The 26,131-nt window shown below is 47.2% G+C and overlaps 1 protein-coding gene across 4 annotated transcripts in view; it reads right to left on the bottom strand.

Annotated features, from left to right (window-relative positions):
• VPS13D (vacuolar protein sorting 13 homolog D) overlaps positions 1-26,018 on the bottom strand; it is a 257,070-nt gene extending 231,052 nt beyond the window's left edge. For all 4 annotated transcript variants that reach the window (XM_043573784.1, XM_043573785.1, XM_043573786.1 and 1 more), the window contains exons 1-12: positions 25,899-26,018; positions 22,546-22,718; positions 16,621-16,698; positions 13,136-13,326; positions 12,957-13,037; positions 9,626-9,742; positions 7,017-7,121; positions 5,177-5,347; positions 4,642-4,742; positions 3,445-3,613; positions 462-563; positions 105-306 (exon numbers count right to left, since the gene is read on the bottom strand). In XM_043573784.1, coding sequence (XP_043429719.1) covers positions 105-306; positions 462-563; positions 3,445-3,613; positions 4,642-4,742; positions 5,177-5,347; positions 7,017-7,121; positions 9,626-9,742; positions 12,957-13,037; positions 13,136-13,326; positions 16,621-16,698; positions 22,546-22,642 — 1,414 coding nt within the window. In that variant the 5' untranslated portion in view covers positions 22,643-22,718; positions 25,899-26,018. The remainder of the gene's footprint in view (positions 1-104; positions 307-461; positions 564-3,444; positions 3,614-4,641; positions 4,743-5,176; positions 5,348-7,016; positions 7,122-9,625; positions 9,743-12,956; positions 13,038-13,135; positions 13,327-16,620; positions 16,699-22,545; positions 22,719-25,898) is intronic.
• Between the last annotated feature and the right edge of the window lie 113 nt (positions 26,019-26,131).

Below are 26,131 nucleotides of genomic sequence, written 5' to 3'. Positions count from 1 at the left end.
AATACCATGGGCCATTGCACAAATAACAGACGAATTCTGATGAACCAAGTGTCTCCCTTAGCAACTGAGCCAGGGCAGGGAAGTGAGGGCCAGCTCCCCCTTACCTAGGATCTCCTCGGGGTTCCACTGTTCATGCTGTTCTGCTGAAAGACCCTCGACCACTCTCCCCTCAGGGCTCTGCTGCCCGTACCAGCCTCCCCAGCCAGGAAACCAGGACTGAAGGTACTGCAGCATCCAGCTGCCTCCGCTGGGCTCTGGGTCCCCAGGAGAGTCGCCTGGAGAATCAAATTGAGGCTCTCGTAGGCTCTGTGTCAACCAGAAATGAGCAAACATGAGTCCCCAAGACAGAAACAAGAGGTCATGTGCCACTGACTATTCTTTGCCCCCAGAGAAGCACATCAAAACTGAAGCATTCTGAGCACGTTGGCTCTGAACACATCTTCTCACAGAGGATTTCTTACCTCTGCCAATTCTTCTTGTTTGTGAAATCGTTCATGAACCAGTTCACGCAAAATCTTCAACTCCTCAAAGCTCTGTTCCTCTTCAATCCGACACATTTCCTCCTGTTTTGGGTTAAAACAAAACAAACAAAATGGGTCTTAAAGCTCCAGAGAAACTGGACACCTTCACTGACCACAAGTACTGTGAGGGAATCTATCTGGGCCCAACATTCCCACTTAAAGGCAAGGAACAATGAAGATGAATAGTTTCAGCTTTTCCACACACAATGCAATTGATTTTATTTGGTCTCCGGGGACTAACAGCAACTACAGAAGGAGCAGAGAACAGTGCTTGGTTGAAAATTAGTAACTGGGGGCGCCTGGGTGGTTCAGTCAGTTGAGTGTCCAACTCTTGATTCTGGCTCAGGTCATGATCTCAGGATTAGTGAGTTCAAGCCCTACACCAGTGCTGACCGTGCTGAGCCTGTTTGGGATCGTCTCTCTCTCTCTCTCTCTCTCTCTCTCTCTCTGCCCCTCCCCTCCTCTCTCTCTCAAAATAAATAAATAAACTTAAAAAAAAAAAAAAAAAAAAAAGGAGGGGCGCCTGGGTGGCTCAGTCAATTGGGCGTCTGACTTCGGCTCAGGTCATGATCTCACTGCTTGTGAGTTCGAGCCCCGCATCAGGCTCTATGCTGACAGCTCAGAGCCTGCAGCCTGCTTCAGATTCTGTCTCCATCTCTCTGCCCCTCTCCAGCTGTGCTCTGTCTCTTTCTCTCTCAAATATAAATAAATAAACATTAAAAAAAATTAAAAAAAGAAAAGAAAGAAAAGGAGTAACTGAAGTGTAGGTGCTGCTACACTACCGCGTGCACGGTCCCGACAGAGGCGCCAAAGTGTTTTCATGCGCGTGACCTCCGTTACTCAAAGTAGGGGGCTATCTGGTATCCCTCCCACTTCAGATGAGGAAACTGAGGACCACGTTTACACCGTAAGTGTGCGGTGTAAACAGTTCCTGTACGTGTCATGTGGGACATCAGCAAGGACATGCTCATCTTAACGTGCTTCCTGCCAGTTAGGAAAGAACAGTGGTGGCCTGCTACGTACAAAGATAAAAAAGAAAGTAGAATTAACTGTCCTAAACTGTTTCTTACACCCTAACATCAAGAAAAAGAAGATTAAGGGGCGCCTGGATGGAGTCCAACTTCGGCTCGGGGCATGATCTTGCAGCTCATGAGTTCGAGCCCTGCATCGGTCTCTGTATTGACAGCTCAGAGCCTAGAGCCTGGAGCCTGCTTTGGGGTCTGTGTCTCCCTCTCTCTCTGCCCCTTCCCCACTCATGCTCTGTCTCTCTCTCTCTCTCTCTCTCAAAAATAAACAGGGGCACCTGGGTGGCGCAGTCGGTTAAGCGTCTGACTTCAGCCAGGTCACGATCTCGCAGTCCGTGAGTTCGAGTCCCGCGTCGGGCTCTGGGCTGATGGCTCAGAGCCTGGAGCCTGTTTCCGATTCTGTGTCTCCCTCTCTCTCTGCCCCTCCCCCATTCATGCTCTGTCTCTCTCTGTCCCAAAAATAAATTAAAAATAAACGTTGAAAAAAAAATTTTTTTTAATAAATAAATAAATAAATAAATAAACATTTAAAAAAAAAATTTTTAAAGAAAAAGGACATTATGTTTACTTTCTCACCTCACTGTGAGTTTATACTTCTCTCTCCCTCCATGTTTTTGCCTGTGCCTTTAAGAAAACCATCCAAAATGAAATGTCTGGTTTATTCCAACCTTCTCATAAGGTTCCTATGTCAGTAACCATGCCTGACTCTGGTGGAAAAGGCATTAACCAAGTGAGTGGGTCACGCCTCAGGGAGCAGGCAGGAGACACAGAGCACCGAGTGGCTCAGCACTGCCACTGGCGACCACACACTGGGTTGCTGTTACGGGCTGAATGTTTGCAACCCCCAAAATTCAAATGTTGGAGACATAACCCCCAGTGTGATGGGATTTGAAGGTGGGGCCTTTGGAAGATAATTCGGTTTAGTGCCCTTATAGGAAAAGGAAGACAGATCTCTCTCCACCCAAGAAAGGCCACGTGAGCACACAGTGAGAAGGCAACTGTCTACAAGTCCCAAGGAGACTCTTGCCAGAACCCAGCCCTACTGGCACCTTGATCTTGGACTTCGCAGCCTCCAGAACTGTGAGATACCCAGCTGCTGTTCAAGGCCCTCGGTCTGTGGCATTTAGTGACAGCAGTCCGAGCTGACTGAGACGGGTGCTGAAGGGAAACTTGGAAGTGTTTACTAAAGAACAGTTCATTAAGACACGGTACCTGTGCCAAAATACTGGACACGGTCTAAATTGCTATCGCAAAAACTGCTGCTCATAAACCCAAGACAAATCGAGGAACAGAACAATCCCCACTCCCTTCCCCAAGGAGACAGAGGCAGACAGACTAAAGCAGTGGAGTGGAGTCCCACGCCAGGACTCCAGGGACAGTGGTTCTAAGGGCGTCCAGCCCTACGGTGACCTTGCCTTCACCTCCTGCTTCACCCCCTCCACCTAGCCTCTACCTCAAAAAACCTAAGGTCAATGAAGTCAACTGGGATTGGGGAAAATAGAGGCCAAAGTCTACAGGGATTAGTCAGAGACTCTGGAGGAAAAGAATACTGATGAGGACCAGGCTTTGAAGAGACACAGGAGATGAGATGGGTCCTACACAGGCAGCCAGGGGAGGAGGGGAGTGACACAAAGGCGTGGCAGGACCATGGCCACCTTTATTCCTCCCCCACCGTGGTCTGGCTCTCCTCCAGCAACAGAAGGTGGAGGATGTTTCTGGCCAAGGCAGGGCCATGGCCTGCCAAGAAGTTTTCACCTAGTAAAACCAACTCTACCCTCTAAAATTACAGTCGTTTGCCAGGGACTCTATTTCCTCAAAGATTCCATTCTCTTCAGCTTTTGAGAGATGTTTTTATCCTCTGAATGAAGACATGACATGCAGGACAACAGCCCCCTCACCTTGTCGTCCGCAGGCAGCAAGCCTCCTTTCAGCTTGCTGAAGTATTTGTCGGTGTAAGACACAGCGTCGCGGGCGCGGTGTAACAAGAAGTCCCAGGTACAGCGCTTCCTCTCCTCTCTGATCTCATTCAGGTTAGCGTTCAAAGCGAAATACCACCATTCTCGGCAGCTGAGGTGTGGCATAACAATGTTAATTACTTCTTACAAAAGCAACTAAAATGCCATCAACCCAGGATAATCCACATAATCCTATTCCTTCCTCTTCTGAAATCTCTGTTCTCTCCTCAGCCAGCACTTTATGCCTGCAGCTCATTTTAACATTAGGCTAAACCCAACATGTGGCGAAAGTCCATCTGCTGACAAAGAACATCAAAGAATAGATTCTCAACCCACACATCAATTGTAATATAATACTCGATTGGTCTCAATTACTCATAACGTAAGTCCCATCCACTGACAGATAATCAACTGGTGACCATCTTGAGATGATCAGCAAGGATTTGGATACTAAAGAGTTTATATGGCACACTTCAGGAAAGACATGGAAATACACGGGATCTTTTAAAAGTTTTAGGGGCGTCTGGGTGGCGCAGTCGGTTGAGCGTCCGACTTAGGCTCAGGTCATGATCTCGCAGTTCGTGAGTTCAAGCCCCGCTGGGGCTCTGTGCTGACAGCTCAGAGCCTGGAGCCTGCTTCGGATTCTGTGTCTCCCTCTCTCTCTGCCCCTTCCCCACTCATGCTCTGTCTCTCAAAAATGAACAAAGTTAAAAAAAAATTTTTTTTTTAATTTTAATATATTGGACTGGTCACGTTTATCACTACAACAGGAAAAGACTCCTTTTTGCCACAGAAGTTAGAAAGTGCACTACATAAATGCTGCCCTAACAACACGAGAGAACAGACAGAGGCAGGAAAGACCACTACAAAGTGTTTCCTACACAGTCAGACCCCACCCGAGCAACACCAGCCTACTTGCTCAGCGAGGCGCAGAGGATCTTAACTCCACCGCACTCCATCTGACAGTAAACCCACGACACCAACTACATGTATGACAACAACACCAGCATAGATCAACAACAGAAATGGCATGGGAACAGCCAGAAAAATCGACCGCGTTTTTAGCTCCTCATCTCCTCAAACAAAAAAGCATTCTGTAACACGCATGTCACATACAACATGTAATTGATAGGTCCTTACTTCTCCGATACAGCCACTCTGGGTTTCCACTTTCGGAACTTCACCTGCCTCTCCTTCCGTTCCAGCTCCTTGAGGAATTCCATGATTTGCCGGTGTTGCAGCTTTTCGTCAGAGGTTAAGAGATCAGTAGGTTAGAACCGACGTGTTTCGTTTACTCAGTTAAGACATCTCTCTACCAAGAACAATTCGTATTGGTCAAGCCGCTGAACTGAAATCCAGTGCAAACTGGAGACCACATATCCGCATCAGGTGGCAATGGTCTCTGACCGCGAACAGTGAGGTATTCAGATGTACTCCGCCACCCAGACTCTTAGTTCAGCACTTCAACGCCAAATCAAAACTAACCTGAGGGCAACCCCATCCAACTGTGTAACACACGGCGGGATCTTGCACCCCAGGAGACAGCTATGGGCTCATGTGCACTTCCTTTCCCACTACGGGCTGTGAAGTAGCGAGACCCTTCTATCAAAGTGCTTCTTTTGCCCCAGTTACCAGTCCAACAGGGAGAATATAAACCACTGGGAAGAAAGAGTACCTGAGACAGTTTCAAGGGGATGGTCTCCAGATGAATATCACATTCAATACGGGGGGTGTGTCGCGACCTCAGAGGTTCTTTGGCGCAATTTCTCTTCAAAAGAGCAGATGCACACACAGGTTCCAGGATGTAGTGATGATCGCGACTCTCCATGCTCTTGTCCATGGCCTCCTGGGTGTGACAAGAACGTCTGTCATTACAGCAAATGTTTTCAGGATCAAGTTACATGCTGGTAGTTATCTAATCTAGGGGATATTACCTCAGAATCCAAAATCAAGATAAAACAGGGAGCCTAAAGCTCTCTAGCATTTCTCTTAAAGTTTATTTATTTTGAGAGAGAGAGAAAAAGAGAGAGCAGGGGAGGGGCAGAGAGAGAGGAAGACAGAGAATCCCGAGCAGGCTCCTCGCTCACTTCACGCAAGTCTCAAACTCACAAACCTTGAGATCATGACCTGGGCCGAAATCAAGAGTCAGACACTTAACCAACTGAGCCACCCAGGCACCCCATAAAGTTCTCCAGCATTTCTTTAAAAATGTATCTGTTATTTCTGATTAGGTAAAATGTTCACAAGGTTCAAAACTGAAAGGCAAATAAAAGGTGAAATCTCTCCTTCCGACTCCATCCACTAGCCACCCAATTATTCTCCCCAGAAGCAACCAATAACACCAGTTTCTTATGTATCCCACCAGAGGCATTCTGTGTATGTTCAGAGAACTCAATGATTTTCTGGCTTTTTAACTATTCTCATACAAATGGTACATATGCTGTTTTACCTCAATTTTGTAAACGTAACACTAACTCTTAGAGACATTTCTATATTCATCATAAAGATCTTTGTTCTTATTTTTTATAGCTGTAAATGGCTCTACTGTATGGATGCACAGTACTTATTTAATTGAATTAGCAAAACAAAGCCATTCTGTGCAACAGCATGCAAGCCAAAGAAAACCTTGGGTGAGGGGAAACACGAGTCCTTTTTCTCCATTCCACTTAAACCACCTACGATTTCTTTACTGAAGATTAAACTCGGAATTTTTTCTATCCTTCACAAACAGTAATACTTTATGTCCCATGTTTTTAATGACTTTCTAAGTATTTCTTAAAAGAATACCACCAAAGGGCAAGTTTCAACATTTATATAAGAAAGCTCTTCTTTGAGAATCACATCTGGTGCTTCGTTCACTTAAAATCTGGATGTCAAGGGGCGCCTGCCTGGGCAACCCAGACGGTTGTTGAACGTCCGACTCTTGATCTCAGCTCAGGTCATAATGTCAAGGTTCATGGGGTGAAGCCCCACATCAGGCTCTGTGCCGGCAGTGCATAGCCTGCTTGGGGTTCTCTCTCTGTCCTTCCCCAGCTCACTCACTGTCTCTTACTCTCTCTCAAAATAAACTGAAAAAATTAAAATAAAAATCTGGATGTCAAAAAAAACCACAAATAAATAAAAAATAAAATGAAAATCTGGAGGTCAAGTTTGTGATGGCTTAAAGACTAGATAACTATAACATGTTAGATGCCTACCGTGGAATACTGTGCAGTGGTCAGAGGCAATGAACTAGAAATACAAACAGCAACCTTGATCGATCTTAAAAACACAGCTTTAAGTGGAAAAAAAGAAATCTACAATGCAATATAAATGTGAAACATACCCCAAACACTACATATTGTTCAGAATTACACGCATACCAAGCTCCTCAAGCAAAACCACTTGAGCATGGATGCCGACGGACGAAGAGTGGGATGGGATGAGGACCACAGCCACAGAGAACAAACACCGGCGTGGCAGGGACCCCACACTCCAGTGCTGTGTTCCAATAAAGCCTTCTGCCAGAGTCATACCTGTAACTCCACCTGAGGCAAATCCCCCAATAAAGTGCAATCGACATCCCAATAGATGCTAAACTCTGCCACATCTAGTTGTTTTTTCCGCATTAACTTCTGTACCTGGGGTAAAACAGGGAAGAAAATAAGAGGACTCTCTTCATTCACAAACTCCATTCACTCATTCAACAAACCACTTCTGAGGAAGCATGTGTCAGGCACTTGGCAAGGTGCTGGGGATACAAAACTGAATTAAAACATGGGTTTTGCTCTTACAGTTTTCCAAATCTAGCTAACTAGGGAGACAGGCATGCCACAATTTTAATCAAGCAGAGGGAAAGCAGAAGAACAGAGAAGATGCTATAAGCAAACAAAAGCGAAAATGTCACCGGGTGAATAAGCATCAAAAGACGGGTATGTTTCTAGCACAGGGCAGGGGGGAAGGACGGGGACACGTGTCAGAGTGCAAGGTCCACCGTACGAAAGGCGTGATATCTTCAGAGGATGGGGACTACATGTGTGATGGGAGCGCTGTCCTCTCGATGAGGGGGCAGCACTGGTACACAGGCACGAACACACATGTGGAGCGGGGTGCTAAGTGCTGACGATACCCAGGTGTGCTGGGTTAAGTGGTTTCCCTCCCCCCAAAACTTCATGTCCTCCTGGAACCTGTGAATGGGACATTATTTGGAAATAGGGTCTTTACTGATGTAATCAAATTAAAACGAGGTCATACCAGACGAGGGTGGGCCCTCATCTAATGACCGATGCCCTTCTGAGAAGAGAAGGCAGACACATGGGGGAGGAAGACCACACGACAGAGGCAGGGATGGAGTGACGCATCCACGAGCCACGGAACGCCGAGGTTAACCATCAGAAGCAAGGAGGGGCAGTTTCTCCCACAGAGCCTCCAGATGGAACCGACCCGGCAAACACCTTGATTCCGGACTTCAGGCCTCCAGGATTAAAGAGAATAAATTTCTGTCGTTATAAGCCATTTTGCTCATGGTAATTTGTGAAGGCAGCCCTAGGAAACGAATACACAAGGGAAGGAAGTGGATGCCATACTAAGGAGTCTGGACTTCACACTCGAGGAGCCATGGAGCCATGGAGGGTTTTGAGGTAGGCATGCACCAGGTTTAGGTATCTGTTCTGTTCAGAAACAGAACTCTGGCAACACTGCAAAGTAGAGCCTTCCCCTTCGGTGTGCTAGAGAAAACGAATCATGAGTGGATCGAGAAATGAGCAAGTTTACAGGCTCCAGTTACATTTTAGAAACATCTGCCTGACCACCTCCAGCCTCAAGCAGCCACATGCATTTGCCCCGGCACCCTGTACAAATAATATTGTATTTCCATGTGGGCCGTGATGTGGAAGAGACTGGGAAGCACTGGTTTAGAAAGAACCAAGGGCCTGGGATGGAAGCAAGGGGATATTTTATCCCTGGGATGGAAGCACCAGGATATTTTATCAGCCTGGGCCAAAGTTTACAGGATCCTAAAGTGAGACGGTGGCCGTGAGGATATGAGGAAGGGACACACTTGAGACCTTGTGCAAGGAAAACTGGCGGGGTGCTGTGAGCAGACGGATATGGAAGTTGAGGAACAAGAAGCAAAAGGGGGAGCCCGGGTTTCTGGAGGTCAGTGCAGTGGCTCAGAACACACGCTCCGGAGCAGGGACGGCAAACTTCCACAAAGGGCCAGAGAGCAAATGTGAAGAAGCCTTCACGGACCGTGGGGTTGCGCTTGTAACTACTCAACGCTGCCCACCAGAGCACAAAGGCAGCCCTGCACAATATGTAAATGACGGGTGTGGCAGGGATCCGGTAATTCTTTACAGACAAGAAGGGGAAGTGGGGGGGCTTTGCTCTCCAGTCCACAGTTTGCAAACCCCCGCTTGGCAGCCGGGCCACGCAGCTTCGGGACCTGGCCCTTCCACTCCATCGCCGTGCACCTTAGCATCTTCGGCCGTGTGTAGGAGGAGGCTGACAGAGGTGCGGTAAAGAGCGCTGCATATTCAACGAGGTCAATCACGTGAAGCACGAAGAAAAGCGCCTGGCATGGGAAAGGGCTCAAGAGAGGTTAGTTTCGTGCGTTTTAAGACTCCATAACATGTTAAGAGAATAAAGGGAAAAAGCTGGTTTCAGGGACGCAAAATGGGCCAATGGAACATAATGGGATAATTTTGGTTGTGACACCAAAACACCACAGAGGTGTCCCGCAGGTAAAGCCCACGAACCAGGAGGCCAAAAGGAGGTGGAGAATGGAGTTCAAGATGTGGAAGGCATCGACAAGTATTCCCAGAGGATGGCTGAATCTGTGAAACAGAAAGAGTTTACCCCCAGAGGCGCACACAGGATGAGAACTCAGTTTCTTCAGGCACAAGATAAATGGGGCCGCATCGACGTTGAACGGATGAGCCACGCAACAAAAGGTCAGAGAAAATGAGCCATTTTCCTATTTTGGTAAATTAATCTGTTGGCACAGACAAGCGGCGCGCACAGCCGCCCAAGAACTTGGTGAGGAAGAACGCAGCCTCCTTTACGGAACACGAAACGACGAAGGCAGGACCCCAAATTCCCTAAAACCAGTGCTTTCTTCCTGGTTAGCGGGCCAGTTCATACTCACAGGCTCATTCACAGCATTCTGCATGGACACATTCTTAATACAGATGCCAAACGCAAAAGGATGGGACGGATTGGTAACGCCATCTTCAAAGCGCAAATGGACATCTTGAATTTTTAACTGCAAGGGGGAGAAAAAAGGAAAATGCACTTTGACATGTGCTGCAGGCAGAATACCACAGGGAGACGTCAAACTGCCCTTAGCATTTAAGTAAACTACAGCAGGTAGTTTACACAAATGCTTAGGGCGCACACACACCATTCCAGAAGACCCCTTAAAGAAACATTCAAAGAAATACCACTGGATCTAGAGAACTGGCCTGCCCTCTCTTACGATACCTTAATCTTGCCCCAGTGTCCCGGCACCTAGACTCAGGTACACCAGGAGGGCACATACACTTTGTACCTGTTTACTTCCCCTTGCCCCTGTGGGTGGGCTACAGAAAAGGCACTCTGCTTCAGTGAATTAAAAATCGTTAACAGAAAGCGAAAAGACAACCCATAGGATGAGAGAAAATATCTGCAAATCATACATCTAATAAGGGACTAAAATACACAAGGAACACTTGCCACCCAACAGTAAACAAGTAAACCAGGGCACCTGGATGGCTCAGTCAACTGAGCGTTCAATTTGGGCTCAGGCCACGATCCCACGGTCATGGGATCAAGCCCCACGTCCAGCTCTCCACTGAATGTGGAGCCTGCTTAGGATTCTGTCTCTCTCCCCCTCTGCCCCTCTCCCCGGCTCACACTTCTTCAAGAAAAGAAAATTTAAAAACTTTTTAATAATTAAAAAAATAAAATAAACCAATGTTTTCAATGGAAATGGGATCTGGATAGACATTTCTCAAAAAAAGATACACAAGCGGCCATAAGCACATGGAAAGATGTTCAACATTAGCCGTTAAGGAAAGGCAAGTCAAAACCACAGTGAGGTACCACCTCATACCCACTAGTCTGGTTATTATCAAAAGATAGACAGTAACAAGTGTTGAGGAGGATGTGGAGAAATTAAAAAGTTCATACGTTGTATGGTGAAATTGTAAAACAGCACAGCCCCTTTGGAAAACAGTCTGTCAGTTCCTCATGAAATTAAACACAGAGTTACCGTATGACTCCACAATTCTACTCCTAGGTATGTACTTAAAAAAACTGAAAACATATATGCACACAAAACCACATACACGAATGTTTATACCAGCATTATTTATAATAGCTAAAAAGTGGAAACAACCCAAATGTCCATCAACTGATAAGCAGATAAACACAATGTAGTATAGCCTGAAAACCGCAAAAACCCTCAGTATGAATACTCCATTCAAACTCCTGCACTTTGAGGAGGTTTCTAGCAGCCTAAAGCTGCATGCCTGGGACATGCCGGGCCTCCTCCTGAGTTCCTGTCTGGAAAAGCTCAGGGCTGTTTGTTCCAGCCAACGCCTGACAATAGGTCCCTGACCTCCCTTTCTTAAAAGCATTGACCCAGAAGGGCTGACAATTGTGAATCCTTTCTCTGTCCCTATGAGATGTGTGTGTATCTCCTACAATCAAGGACATGAAAGCCGTTCCTCTGAAATGTAATCATCAGGAAGGAGAGGCCCTGTCTCCCAATCTCTGTGGGAGCACAGAAGCCCAGCCAGCAGATACAGCTGGCCTTATCACATTGACACTGACCTTTTAGAATTCTTCACCTGAGCCCTCCCCGACACCGATCCCACCTCACTCTCCCTTTAAAAGGCCTAGTCACCTCTGTGCAAACTGGAACAGAGCTCTGCTCCTGCCACTTCTGTCAGTAGTTACTGAATAAAATCTGTTTTCACTGCTTCAACTAACATCCAGCTTTGTTTATCTTTGACAATCCATACACAGGAACACTTTATTCAGCCTTAAAAAGGAATAAAGTGCTGGTACATGCCACAACACGGATGAACCTTGAAAGTATTATGCCAAGTGCAAGAAGCCAGACGCAAAAGGCCACGTGATGAACGATCACACGGATATGAGATGTCCAAACCAGGCAATTTCCATAAAGAAGATAGATTAGAGGGGGGCTAGAGGGAGAGGAGAAATGGGAGTAGCTACTAAGTGGGCATGAAGTTTCTTTTTGGGGTAATGAAGGTGTTTTGGAATTAGAGAGTGGTAATCTAGGCACTCTGTAAATACACTAAAAAACACTAGAGTGTACATGTTAAAAGTCTGTGAACTTTATGGGGCGCCTAGGTGGCTCAGTCAGTTAAGAGTCCAACTCCAGCTCAGGTCATGATCTCATGGTTCGTGAGTTCAAGCCCCACGTCGGGCTCTGTGCTGACAGCTCAGAGCCTGGAGCCTGCTTTGGATTCTGTGTCTCCCTCTGTCTCTCTGTCTCTCTCTCTCTCTGCCCCTTCCTTGCTCGTGCTCTGTCTCTCAAACATTAAAAAAAAATTTTTTTTTAAGTATGAACTTTATGGAATGTTAACTAAATCTCAATAAAGCTATTATTAAAAATAAAAATAATGAACTATTTAAAATTAGTGAAAGCTAAAAAAAACTTAAAAATACAACTGCCTAAACAATTCAAAGCACTCACCTCAAATGTACCAATCTCTTTGTCAACGTTCTGACAGTTATGAAACCAACAACCTCAGACTGCATTTTTGGGGGAAGTGGTGTACCCTGAAACCATTTTGGCCTCTGTCACCTTGGCAATGCAAGAAAACCCCGGATGTAGTAATAAGTACAGCCTTACTCTTATGGCATTCGTGAACATCAGTGCAGACCCTGCTCTAGCTTTTGAGGACAAAACAAAATTGTACTTAAAGCAGAAAACGTGGCCAGCAGCCCGAGCACCTGCCACCTCATCAACCTGCCACCAGAAACGTCAGTGAGAGATGAAACACCTCAGTGGGCTGCTCGCAATTCACTACGCCACCCACTAGAAACCACGTATCCGACCTCTCTCATTGTACAGAGGAAGAAGCCGAGACCAGAGAGATTAAGTGATTTGCCCTAGAAGAATCAGTCACGAAGGTGCAGGTGACCCGGCTTCTTAGGAGGTACATCCTGTAGCAAGGAAGAGGGCGACACTCAAGAACAAAGTGAAGTACAAGGTGAGTGAAAATGAAACTCCTACTCGCACGAGCCGGAGCAAGAAAAACCTGTGTCTGCCCAGGGCTGGAGGCTTGCTCTTCAGGTTTCCCTCCTGGCACTGCCTATAAAAGGGCACACCTGAGCAGTGAGCCGTGGCACCGCATACCCCGCATCAGTTAAGCCCACGAGAAACCAAGTACTAAGGAGCGCACACTCGTAAGCCTGAGAAGTCCCTGTCGTGTTCATACTTCATAAAAGTCAGCAGGACTTACTTCGATATTCTCCACAATTCTCGTAACTACTGAGGCAGTGACTGAATACCAGTAGGACTCCCCCTTCCGCTGGCGTTCATTCTACAAAGGAAAGAGCGAGGGTTAGCCGCGCCCAGTGCTCTGCTCACATGCTGTGCCTCGCCGCAGCTGCTCTGGTGGCCGAGGGGGGTGTGGCTTGCCTTCCATCTGTCCTCCAGGGCTTGAAGTAGAGCCTTCTTGCGCTCCCTCTCCAAGAGCTTCTCCTTCTCATCATCGAAATCCTCTAGCTTTTCAGGGGCTCCAATTAAGTGAAGGCTGGAGATGGAGATCACCCAAGGGTCCACGTGGGGGCGATAAAAGGGAATCTGAAGAGTCACCTTCCCAATCAAGCCTGGGAAAAGCAAAATCTCGTGAAATGCCGACACACAGTGTTGGCACTTCTATTTTTCTGTATTCTTCCAGTTTTCTGTAAGAAGCATTAGTACTTTTACAATTTATTGTTTAATCTACGAAAATAGGCAGCAGGTTCTCGTACGCGGGAGACAGAAGTTAGTACACTGACATCTGTAAGAACAAGACCCAATAAACTAGAAGGTGGAAAAAGTGCAGTGACTTCACCCTATCAAACGCAACACCTCTCCTCTGTGCACTGCCTCTTCCCCAACTAACCTACATCTTAAACGACGTTGGGGTGTCTTTCTCCCCATAGCACCTGCACAAGCCTAAGAGCACTAAACTCATTTCTCGTTGGTTATTAGTTGGCTGGTTGAGAAGCACTTCTTGGGAGTTACCGGGCTTACGATATGTCCGGTCTTGAACATACCAACTGCAGCGCGGGCGGTCCTGCAGTGGCACTCTGTTGAGAACGAATTCTGATCCTTCAGGAGAACACAGGCTGATGCGAAACTAAATGGCCTGCTAGGACCGTGATAGGATTTTCCCAGTCCCACCATTTCTAGCCGAGCTTCCTAGGATACAGGCCTTCTTTAAAGACAATTAGTAAAAGGCATGTCCTACTAACAACAGTGCATAAAACTATCTGAACTGGTGGCACCTGGGTGGCTCAATCGGTTAAGCGTCTGACCCTCGATTTCAGCTCAGGTCATGATCTCACGGTTCATGAGTTCGAGCCCCACGTTGGGCTCTGTGCTGGCGATGCAGAGCCCGCTTGGTATTCTCTCTCTCCTTCTCTCTCTGCCCCTCCTGTACTCTCTCGCAAAATAAATAAATAAACTTAAAAAAAAAAAGAATATCTGAACTGTCCTAATGGCTCTCAAAGATCCACACGGCCCAACTAATATCGTATCTCTGAAACATATGTTATCAGAAGGTGATCATTTCCCTCTAAGATCTAGAATTCAAGTAGGATTGACCTGTTAAAGATAAAATATCATTAACACCAAGTGACTGTGTAATCCAGTAACAAGTTAAGAAATGTGACAACAAATAATGAAAAACATTTTAATTTGGATTTTATCTAGAAAAATGAAAGTAAGCTTTTTTTTGTTTTTTTTAATTTTGGAGGGAGCTTTATTGGGAGCTCTGGGTTTCTTTTTTTTTTTTTTTTTAAGTAGGCTCCACACTCAACATGGGGCTTGAACTCACAACCCTGAGATCAAGAGTCGCATGCTCTACCAACCAAGCCAGCCAGGCACCCTGCAAGTAAGTTTTGTATATTTAATAGTTAATATTATAACCAAAACCATATACCAGTTTTCACCACAAAGAGTTTAACAATAATTAGAGTGCAGTTGCAATTCTAACCTAAATTAATTGGGAGGAAGAGGCATATTTGATAGACGACAAGCAAAATATAACTTCTGTTACATTTCATTTAATTTTTGCAGAATACAAATAGGGTCGTTTTTGCAAAAATATGAGAAAACCTCATCAATTTCCTCCAAGAGCCTCTCTGAATCCTTTGATACTCAAATAATAACTCTTTTGGAAACATCCACAGTATCATCATTCCAGAGTTTCTTTAAGATTCTAATCGGTCAGGGTCTTTGCCTATGATTCTGGCAGTTCACCCATCACTTGAATTGACTTCAAGAAAGTCTAAATCTTTTGCAAGATTTCTATCTTATTTCACCTAGCAACTGATTTGCATTGTACTTGCATTTTATTTTAATATAAGTATCCAAAAATAAGGGAAAGAATGACATCAACAGGCTATTATTGAATGATGAGTGGTGTCTGAATAGGGACTAATTTTATACATGGTCATTTAACAAAGAATGTAGTTTTTTTGTTTTGTTTTTTTTAAGATTTTATTTTTAAGGGGCACCTGGGTGGCTCAATCAGTTGAGTGTCCAGCTCTTGGTTTCAGCTCAGGTCATGCTCTCACGATTCATGGGCTCAAGCCCCAAGTCGGGCTCCATGCTGACAGTGCAGAGCCTGCTTGTAATTCTCTCTCTCTCCCTCTCTCTCTGCTCCTCCCCTTCTCTCTCTCAAAATAAATAAACTTAAAAAAAAAAAAGAAATTTAAAAAATATATATATATTTTTTTAACATTTTTATTTATTTTTGAGACAGAGAGAAACAGAGCATGAACGGGGGAGGGGCAGAGAGAGAGGGAGACACAGAATTGGAAGCAGGCTCCAGGCTCTGAGCCATCAGCCCAGAGCCCGACACGGGGCTTGAACTCACGAACTGCGAGATCGTGACCTGAGCTGAAGTCAGACGCTTAACCGACTGAGCCACCCAGGCGCCCCAAAAAATATATTTTATTTTTAAGTAATTTCTACACCTACCGTGGGGCTCGAACTCATAAACCCAAGATCAAGAGTTGCACGCTCCAATTGAGCCAGCCAGGTGCCCTAACAAAGAATATTTTTATTCCATGACCATTCTTGTTTCCTTACCAAACCTGCAGAACTCCTATAATAACTGCAAAAATCTATGAGTGTGCCAGGCATCATTCTGAGTAATTTTAATGCATTAACTCACGTATTCCTCTCCACAACCCTCTGATGTAGGTACAACAATTATCCTCTCATCTTAAAGACTACGAGGCACACACAGAGTTGTGAGGGAACTTCCACAAGGTCACACAGCCAGAGAATGGTAGATATGGAATATACACCCAAGCACACTGCTCCAAAGCCCACCTTTCATTCAGTAAACTGTCTCTCCATAATATAAAGAATTCTCCAAAAATAAGAACTCCCTGTATCTAGAAGTTCTTTAAGAAACATAAGAATCACCTGGGGATGCTTATTAGAAATGCCGGTTGGGAGCGCCTAAGCGGGTCAGTCGGTTAAGCGTCCGACTTCAGCTCAGGTCACGATCTCACGGCTCGTAAGTTTGAGCCCAGCATCAGGCTCTGAGCTGACAGCTCAGAGCCTGGAGCCCACTTCAGATTCGGTGTCTCCCTCTATCTGCCCCTCCGCTGCTTGCACTCTGTCTCTCACGTTGTCTCAAAAATAAATAAACATTAAAAAAAAGTTCAGTGACACTCCCTTGCCAATTCTGATTCAATGGGCCTGGGGAACACCTGACCTTCCCACCACCACCCAAGGTCATCCTGATAGACAAGGCCACACTTTAGGACTGATCTACAGTCTATACTTCCTATCCTGCCTCTTCCTGCTCAAACAGAGCCAAACTCAAGGGCTCTCAGTTTTCACATCCCAAGCAGCGTAAGACTCAAAACCGCCTCTCTCGGCCTTAGAGGCCTGCATACCAGCTTTGACTTCAAACGGTAATTCCAGCTCTTTCAAGGCATCTTTCTTCAACGGCAAGTTTTCCAACTCAACAGCACCTAAGAAATAAAAACAACATCATGAAATGTTCATCCAGCAAATGCAGTAGGTGCCTACTGTGTGCGTATCATTGCAGGTTAAAGGGAAAGTCTTCCATCTCCACCCAGCTATAAAAAGCCAGAAGCAGCGCCAGACTAGCCCATGGACTTTATGTGCACTACTTTCCTGACCATCCCCCTCTGACAGCCGAAGCTTGCCTGAGGATGAAGGGTTTAGCCTGGGATCTTTTTCGATAATAAGCCAGATAGTAAATATTTCAAGCCTTACGGTATCTGTTGTATATTCTCTCTGTTGTTGTTGTTGTTGTTTACAAGCCTTTAAAAATATAAAAGCGACATTCTCGGTCTGGATTTGGCCAGTGGCTAGGTTGCAGACCCCGAGTTTAGACGAGTTTAGATGCATGTTCAGTAGAGAACCATTAACATCTGAATCACCTGGAAAGAAATGCAGGCTCCTGGGCCCCCTGCCCAGACATCTCTGGGATTAAAACAAGAAATCTGTGATTTTTAACAAGCTCCTGCAAACCCCCCACTCCCCAACAAATGGGTATATTGCACACAACATCTGAGAGCCCCTGAGTTAAAGTTGGTCATCAAAAGGAGCTGCACTCCCTTCTGGAGAGACCAGCTCCACATGTTCTCCTCCATATCTCCATTTGCAGGCTTAATTACCTGTCAGAAAGCAAAGAACAAACCACCGCTGAAGGTCCTTGTCAGACCCAGCTTTTATAGGACTTAAACCTAGAGGTCCAAGATGTCTCTGAAGCGACACAGTCAAGAGGGAGCGGCTGACCTCTCGCTCTCCCAGAGGTGACTCCTCAGTGTGTAGGAGGCACTGAGCTGGCCACTGGGAATGTGAAGAGAGGAGGCAGGGCCCCATCCTGAAGGGCGGAGACAGGCAACATTCGACAAAACTGTTTGCACGACCTCGGGCAATTTCTGAGAAAAGGAGTACAGACGACAACCACCCAGCAACCACTAACTGGTACGAGAACTCAGAAGAAAGGCAAGCAAGCCAAAGACAACTAATACAAGAAACAATTATTTTTTCCTTTAAATGACTGTTCAGAACTTGTGGGTAACTGGATTCTAAAGAAGTATTCAAATCTAGCAACTTGGCAGATGCTGAGCAAATGCAAGCAGCTTATGTTTTAGACTTTTGCAGAAACGTATCTATGTGGGTCCCCACAAAGCTTAAAGACCAACCAAAGAGCTGCGGTGCCTGGGTGGCTTGGTCGGTCAGGTGTCCAACTCTTGATTTCGGCTCAGATCACGATCTCATGGTTCATGGGATGGAGCCCCGGGTCGGGCTCAGCTCGGAGTGCAGAGCCTGCTTAGGATTCTCTCTCTCTCCCCCTCTCTGCCCCCCCCCACCTCTCTCTTTCTCACACACACTCAAATAAGTAAATTAAAAATAAAGACTAGCCACAAGGAGAAGTTAATAACCCCAGAGATCCCGGATGCAACCCTATTTCCACATTTGGGGAGTAAACGCTCATAAGGGGGGAGGGGGACATGAAACATGTTCCTCAACAGTTGAAACTGACTTAGAGGGGGAAAGTATATCATTTCTCCTTCTTCTGAAGAGCATCATTTGCGATTTGAATCATCTGCCCTAGTTTCCAATACCCACATCTGTCACAAAGGCAGGTGGCTGCTATCCACCTGCGGGAAGTGCTATCCACCTGCGGGAAGGAGTTGCAGGCAGTCCACGCCGAGAAACATTAAAGCACAGAGGGCAAGAGAGGTGGTCGACGAAGGAGAAGAGACAGAGGAAAGAACAAGAAGGGCCGCTCAAGGCGAGTCAATAACAAAGGAATCAGACAAAAGGGTGGCAGTGGAAGCCTTCCAGTCGGAAGGCTCTCTGATTCCCCACCCACTCAAATGTGTGCCCACAACTGGCCCTGCTGGGAAAGGTCCCTCAAGGGACCCAGAGGAGGTGAGCACTTTATAAATGAGAGCGCTGTTCGTTTATTTCCGGGCAGATAACACACAGGCTTATTCCTGGATGTCTCATTCAAAAACTCCTCAGCTTAGTTAGGCTACCAAGAAACAAAGTCCCTAGAACTGGGGTAAATCTAGGGGCCGGCTGCTTTTCAGTCATCACCAATGACTACTGAATTCTCCTCCCTCGGCTCTGCGTCACTTAAAAAGCCAGCCTGAGCGGGGCAGCTGGGGGGCCGAGTCGGTTAAGCATCCGACTTCAGATTAGGTCATGATCTCGCCATTCCGGAGTTCGAGCCCCACATCGGGCTCTGTGCTGACAGCTCAGAGCCTGTTTCACTTTGTGTCTCCCTCCCTGTCTCTGCTCCTCCCCTGCTCATGCTCTCTCTCTCTCTCTCTCTCTCTCTCTCTCTCTCTCAAAAACAAATAAACATTAAAAAAATTAAAAAAAAAAAAAAAAAAAAAAAAAAGCCAGCCTGAGGTTCAGGGCTTATAGGAACAAAAAGGAGAGGGAGCCGAAGTGCTGCGTCACAAATAGAGATGTGCCCACGGCCCGAAGTCCTGCCTCCCCGACATGACACCAGCAGCTGCTGTCTTCTGGCCCCAAACCATCCCAAACGCGCCCTGCGAGCTTTCCACCTTTGGCCTGTGCTCACAAGCTTCATGCTACCCGCCATGTCGTGACCCGTCCCACGCCGCCTATCGAGACCCTGCACTGCGGCCTCCTAGGGTCCTACGAACAGGATGGACGACCCCCCTCCTAGGCACCCCACTGCACTCTGCCTGTGTCTCTGGTATAACAAGTTACTACCTGCTGCCTTGTGTTGCTGTATCATGTCTGTCTCCCCAGCAAGATAGCAGGTGTCCAAGGGCAAGGACCACAGACGCAGACGTGGAACAGGAACAGTAATAGCAGGTACCACTGAGTGAGACCTGACTGGTGCCAAGCACTCGATATGCATCGCCTCATTCAATCCGCACAACAACATGAGGAAATACTATTATTTTCTCCATTTCAACGTGAGGGACGTTAGGCTTAGAGAAACGCAATCTGCTTGAAACTCACAGAGCCGCTGAGCAGCAGGGCTCGAACCCGCCCTAGATCTGCCTGATCTCAGCTGGCAAGAGGCACAGGGGGTGGAGAGGAGGCCTAAGTAACTTGCTCACAGTCACAAGTAGCTTGTGAGTGGGGAGACCAGGCCCAGCCCCTAGGCCTGAGCTCCTAGAATCTTCTCCTGTCCCCGCTCTTTGTATCGCCCCTTAGCACGGAGCCAGACCCAAAGCAGGCACACAACGGTGTTTGCCGAGTGACTAAACAAATAATAGCTTATACAAATTCTCTCTCTCTCCTTCAACTACTTGTACGCTATTTGCAGTTTATTACTTTCAGTATGTTGTGCACAATCCACGCTTCAAGTCCAACCCACGCCAATCATAGGCTGACGATCGTGACAGTGGAGGATGATGGTAACTAACATCGACTGAGGGCCCGCTGTATGCCAAGAACGGTTCTAAGCTACTTGACCTACATTAATGTGTCCAGTCCTCAGAACCTCATGAGACCGTTAATATTCTCTCCGATTCACGGACAGGAAGAATTTGAGAATTCATGAAGAATTGGAGTAAGTTGCCCAAGTTACTGGTAAATGGAGGAAATGGGATTCAAAACCAGTCCGGCTACAAAACCCATACTCTTGGTCACTATGTCCATCTTCCTGGCATCTCCCAAAGCATCTCGCATACTAAATATCTCCAGATGGACTGGAATAACATTCTTATTCCCATACCGTAACCCCTGCCTCCAAACACTGCTTTAACTATAACTGCGATGCCCCAAACTTTCCTAGCCAAGCACTGTGATGTGCTCTGAATCTGTAAGGACGGGGCATCACACTAATACCGGTTAGGAAAGAAAAAGTATTTTTTTATTCGGCACAGAGAATATTTTTAAATAGGAAATAAGCATAGAAAGGCAGTCTGAAGCACCAGAGAGATATACATAGTTGTCATTACAAGACAGATTCTAAAACTGAGCTTAGAAATCTGCTATTAGTATAGACTCTACGGTACATCAGATACCACACATTTGTATTTATTCATTTCTTCAGCCAACATCCTCTTACCACATCACTCTTGAAAGAGCTGGCTCTTTTATTAGCAAGGTTATGGTTTGCAATTCCCTTTCTCGGCCCTGTTTCCTGGCCTGTGCCACCCGGTTAGCTTTGTAGCATGTATGAGAACTTCAGTAAGTGACCAAAGAGGTGAACTCGACACTACTCTCATACTTTGAACACATCCTCTTCCCTGACAGATTGGTCACTTTCACCTTGCACTCAGCAACTCCCTTCTAAGGACAGGGAGGAAAAAGGTCAGGACAGAAGTTAAAGATTAAGAAAAAACCTACTTCAGTTTCCAGTGAAAGGGAGGGAGGAGGGGGGGCTCCCCACAGCCTGTGGCTGCCAAAATCCTTTCACTGGTTCAGATGGGTCAGGAAAACCTGCAAAGCAATACTTCTGGTGACAGGTGAACCACTGGCACCCTATTCTCAGATGCCACAATATGTACCACTGTCATCTCCACTAACCTATCCCGGTCCACCGGCCAAAACCCACACCCCCAGAAGGTGAGCTTTCCGCCATATTTGAGATCTCCTTCCCACTTTCTATGATGCTACATGATTGCAGACTGACTTCATCTCCTCTCTCAAATGTTCCATTGTGAGTTGAGCACAAAGAACTTAAATTAAAACAAGGAGAAGGGGAGGGGCGCCTGGGTGGCTCAGTCAGTTGAGTATCCGACCTCAGCCCAGGTCATGTTCATGAGTTCGAGCCCCACGTCAGGCTCACTGCTGTCAGTGCAGACCCTGCTTGGGATCCTCCGACCCCTTCTCTCTCTGCCCCTCCCCCATTCATGCTCTCTCTCTCAAAAATAAATTTTAGAAATATTTAAGGAAAAAAAAAAGAAGGGGAAAAAAAGAGGTTTTCCAGTGCTCACACCAGATCCCTGGACTGCGTTAAATCATGTACAGGCATTTACTGAGGATAGGCCTGTAAAGGCTAAAATGTCTCAAACTTTATAGAACTTTATTACTAGGCAAGACAGGACCTCAGAAATTCTGTCAAAGACTCCACAGTAACATATTTTAAAACTTTGACTAGGTGTCTATTACACACAGCAGGATAAGAGCTTTAAATGTCATTCCGTTTGATCCTTACAACAATACTGGAGAGGTATATCACCCATTTGTTCTAAGGAAACCAAGGCTCAGAATTTCAATGACTTGTTCACATAGGTAATAAGTAACACAACAGGATTTGAAGCCAAGCCAATGCCATTGTCACTACATGGCCACCTCCATGAAGCTTCATAAAGTTAAAAAGTTAACTGGGATTGGGGCACTTGGGTGGCTCAGTTGGTTGAATGTTCGACTTTGGCTCAGGTCGTGACCTCATAGCTCTTGGGTTTGAGCCCAGCGTTGGGCTGTGTGCTGACAGCTCAGAGCCTGGAGCCTGCCTTGGATTCTGTGTCTCCCTCTCTCTCCGCTCCTCCCCAACTCACGCTCTTTGTCTCTCTCTCTCTCTCTCTCTCTCTCTCTCAAAAATGAATAAACATTTAAAAAATATTTTTTTAAGTTAACTGAGATAAAGCAGAGTCACCAGCAGTATAGTCTTTTTTTTATATATATATTTAATAGTTCCCTAAAATCTATAGCAATACAGCTACATTAAGTTACCCTGTAATAATAATCAGTGTCATATAAAAGAACATATTTCCTTTAACACATATTTAGTACAAAGCCATCTGGGCATTATGTTTTATTATTCTCAGTACAACAAAAAGAATATTAAAAAAACAGAAATGCCATCTGCAAAGGCACACTTCACCAAAAAGAGATGCACTTACCTTTCAGAAGTGCAACAGAGAGCTGATCAGTGTTCAGGTTATTGACGTATTTCCCCAGATAGGTATTGAGAACCCAGGCTACAAGACCTTCCAACATGACTATATCCTCGAGACAAGGTGTTTAAAAATCATGGATCATTCTTTATTTCTCTCTCTCATTGTCATAGAAGAATCTATGAAGGAAACAAAAAAGGAAATCAACAGAAAAAAAAAACAGATGATTTTCTGAGCTGATTTTCTACTCTGCCTTCCCTGAGGGTGGACGAATGCAAAGCCCAGATCTAAGAAAAAAAGGGGTGACGAGCACTGCAAGATGCCCTGTTGGCAGAGGATCAAACCAAGGAACAGTCACAAATTTACCAAAAAACACCTAGAACTCCAAGTTGTCTATCTTTTCCATGCAACTGATCATTAAACTGCTTGCCTTTAGGAATTCACCTTGGAAGTAGACTGTCCTGGTCAGCGATTCTCGTCCAAATGCAATTAGGCAACGTCTAGAGACATTTTTTATTATCGTGACGGGGCGCTGCAGTTGGGATCTTGTGAGTAGAGACCAGGGAAGCAGCTAAACATCCTACAACGCACAAGACAGCTCCCCCACAGCAAAGAATTATCCAGCCTGATGTCAACAGTGCCGAGGCTGAAGAACCTTGTCCTAGATGAAGGCAAAAAATGCCCTGAGAGATTTCAATGAACTTCACATTTGGCAGCGATCCTCTGTAAGCCTTCCCTAATTCCATGTTGCAAATGTGTTCATCAGGATCATTCATAAAACAACATAAATGACAGGGAGAAGGCAGTGGTTTCTCGCTATTCTTAAATGTCCTGGAACTGCACTACAGGTACCCAGACAGAACCCTGGGTTGCTGATACAATGAACTATCTTAGCAACACAAACACAAGAAATCCTCTGGTTCCAGCTACTGTATTTAGTATAGTCCTGAGCTACTACTGCCCATGATAATAAACGTGTTTATTAGTATTACAAAAAAATATATAGGTTACTTTTAGTACGACTAAAAGTTAACATGATGGAACTTGAGACATAAAAGGTTTAACTTTTTTTAGTATTTACTCATTTTTGAGAGAGAGAGAAAGAGAGACAGACAGACAGAGAGAAAGAGCAGGGGAGGGGCAGAGAGAAAGGGAGACACAGAATCCAAAGCAGGCTCCGGGCTCTGAGCTGTCAGCATAGAGCCCAATGAGGGGCTCAAACTCACGAATCGTGAGATCATGACCTGAGCCAAAGTGTGAAACTTAACTGACTAAGCCACCCAGGCGCCCCAAGATATAAACGTTTAAATGGGCTCCGAAATCACCCAGCTAGTAGATCCCAATTAGAACTGTGAGTTCCAAATCTTGCTCTGAGCCAAGCACATCAGATACCAGCCCACCATGCTGGACACTCCAGGTTTGCTACGACATGTGTCCTACTTGGAACCAGCCCTTTCAGGATCCTTTCCAGGCACTCTGCCCCACCCCCCGGTGATTCATCTTAGTGCCAAAGATACACCCAAATGAAAGGCCACCACCCGACAAAATCCCAACACACAAGGCCCCGTAAGAGTTAACTCAACCTCCAGGAAAGACTGAATTTATTTGTCAACAGTGTCTTGCTCTTCCAGCAAGATTAATTTCTATTTGCCATCAACGACAGTGACAATAAATCAGAAGCTAAAGAGCATCTGATGAAATGCTAGTTTCTTTCCAGAGATTTTTTTTTAGGCCATATTTTGTGTAAAACTAAGAATTTGCTAGAGATCACTGGATACCTGTATTTAAAGAAGAGGTTACAAGAACAAATTCTTTAAAATAAGAAATGTTTACCAGTCTGGTAAAAAAAAAAAAAAAACAAACAAACAAATTTATTTATTATATCTTTCAACAAGTGAATCTGTGAAAACAAAATGTGAACCTGACTAATCTAGCCTTACTATGCAGACTCCAACAGGCCAAAATCAGAGTACTCTTTATTTCTGAAGTTACTGCCATTGACCCCTAAAATGCTAACAAACTCTCTGAAGTGCCAAATACAAATGTTCTCCCGGCAGAGGGAATCAGGCCCTACTCTACCCCCGCCGCCCCCCACCCCTCCGCAAGGTGGGAAAATGCAAAACACAGATTACCAAAAAGATGGGGCGAGAAGCATCGTAAACGCCCTGGTCAGTAAATTAAGACTCAAGCCAGAAAGCATCTATCAGCTCTGCTAAGCATCTAGACCAGGCTGGAAACCACTTCAAGGATTTCCTTAAGGAATCCGGTGTCGGGAAGGGCCGCCAGACTGGCTAGAATCCCAAAGTGTTTACACGCTCGGGTCGGGTCCACCAGGGCTTCCAGGCAGCCGCCCGGCACTAACTCCCACCTGACCTCCCCTAATCGGTGAGGCAGGTGCCACCGGGGATCAGGGCTCAGCCCACAGGCGGACAGACAGCCGGGAGTGACCTTGAGCCAGGCCCCTCCCTCGAGGGGCGGCCAAAGCCGGGAGTAGGACTGGCAAAGGGACCAGGACGCTCCTCACCAGCCGGCCGGGCCTGAGTGCCACGGGCGCCGGGGTGCTATGAGAAAGAAGACAAGAGGGGGCAGCTGGCAGGCCCCGGGGCCCCCAGGAAGGGGGCTGCCCGTGAAGGCGAGGGGCCCATAGCCCTTCTTCCACCCCGTGGGCTCCAGGGGACAGAGACCCCCACCTCCCAGATAAAGCGCGGAGGCGACGGCGCCCAGAGCCTGGGGTCCCGCCCCTGGGAGGAGGGATTCAGCCGGGGTGTGACCCCGGGGAGCGAGGGAAAAGACTGGCTAGAGGCCTGACGTCCCCATCCCAGAGCGCGACCCCAGAAGGCTGGTGGGTGGCCAAAACACTCTGGAGAACTGACCCGCGCCCCGTTCCCGGGCGTGAGGTACGGAGGCCCGCGCACGGAGGTCCCGCATGGGGACCGCCGCTCAGGCGGAGAGACGCGGGCTGACACCGCTCCCAATCCCAGGGCACCAGGCTACCGGGACCCCGGGAAGGGTGCCGGGTCCGGCGGGGGCTCGGACTCCCAGGACGAGGACGCCGGGGTCCCGGGAAGCTCGGGCAGCCCCAAGCCCGTCTGACCCTGGGGCGCCCGCGGTGGCTGGGACGCAGGTGTCCCCGAGAAGGCGGCGGGCTCGGGGCCGTCGGGAGCGCGGACGTCCCAGGGCCCCCGGAGGAGCTCAGGCGGCGGGAGGGCCGGACGCCGGGCTCCCCGGGCTCCCAGCGGCGCGCTCCCCGCGGGCGGGCCCCGGCCCCAGGTCCGAAGCTGAGCCGGGGCGGCCGACAGCGGGCCCACGCCCGCCTGCAGTCCCGCGCCCTGCCCGCCGCCCCCCGCCCCGGCCAGTACCTGTCGGTGTCCCGGGCCGCCCGCCCAGCCCGGCGCTGCGCGGCTCTTCCTCTCCCGGCTCCTCAATGGCGCTGGCCGGCGGCGCTCCGGCCCGCCCCGACCCGACCAATCGAGCGGGCGACGCGCCGGCGCCTGGCCAGCCGAGCGCCGAGTCATCGAGGAGGCGCCCCCTGGCGCCGGGGCGGCCGCTGGCGGATGGGCTGCTGGAGCTGGAGAAGGGCCCAAAGAGCCCC

This window comes from Prionailurus bengalensis, chromosome C1 (genome assembly GCF_016509475.1).
Source record: "Prionailurus bengalensis isolate Pbe53 chromosome C1, Fcat_Pben_1.1_paternal_pri, whole genome shotgun sequence".
Lineage (NCBI taxonomy): Eukaryota > Metazoa > Chordata > Mammalia > Carnivora > Felidae > Prionailurus > Prionailurus bengalensis.
This window is presented reverse-complemented; position numbering and strand designations above follow the sequence as displayed.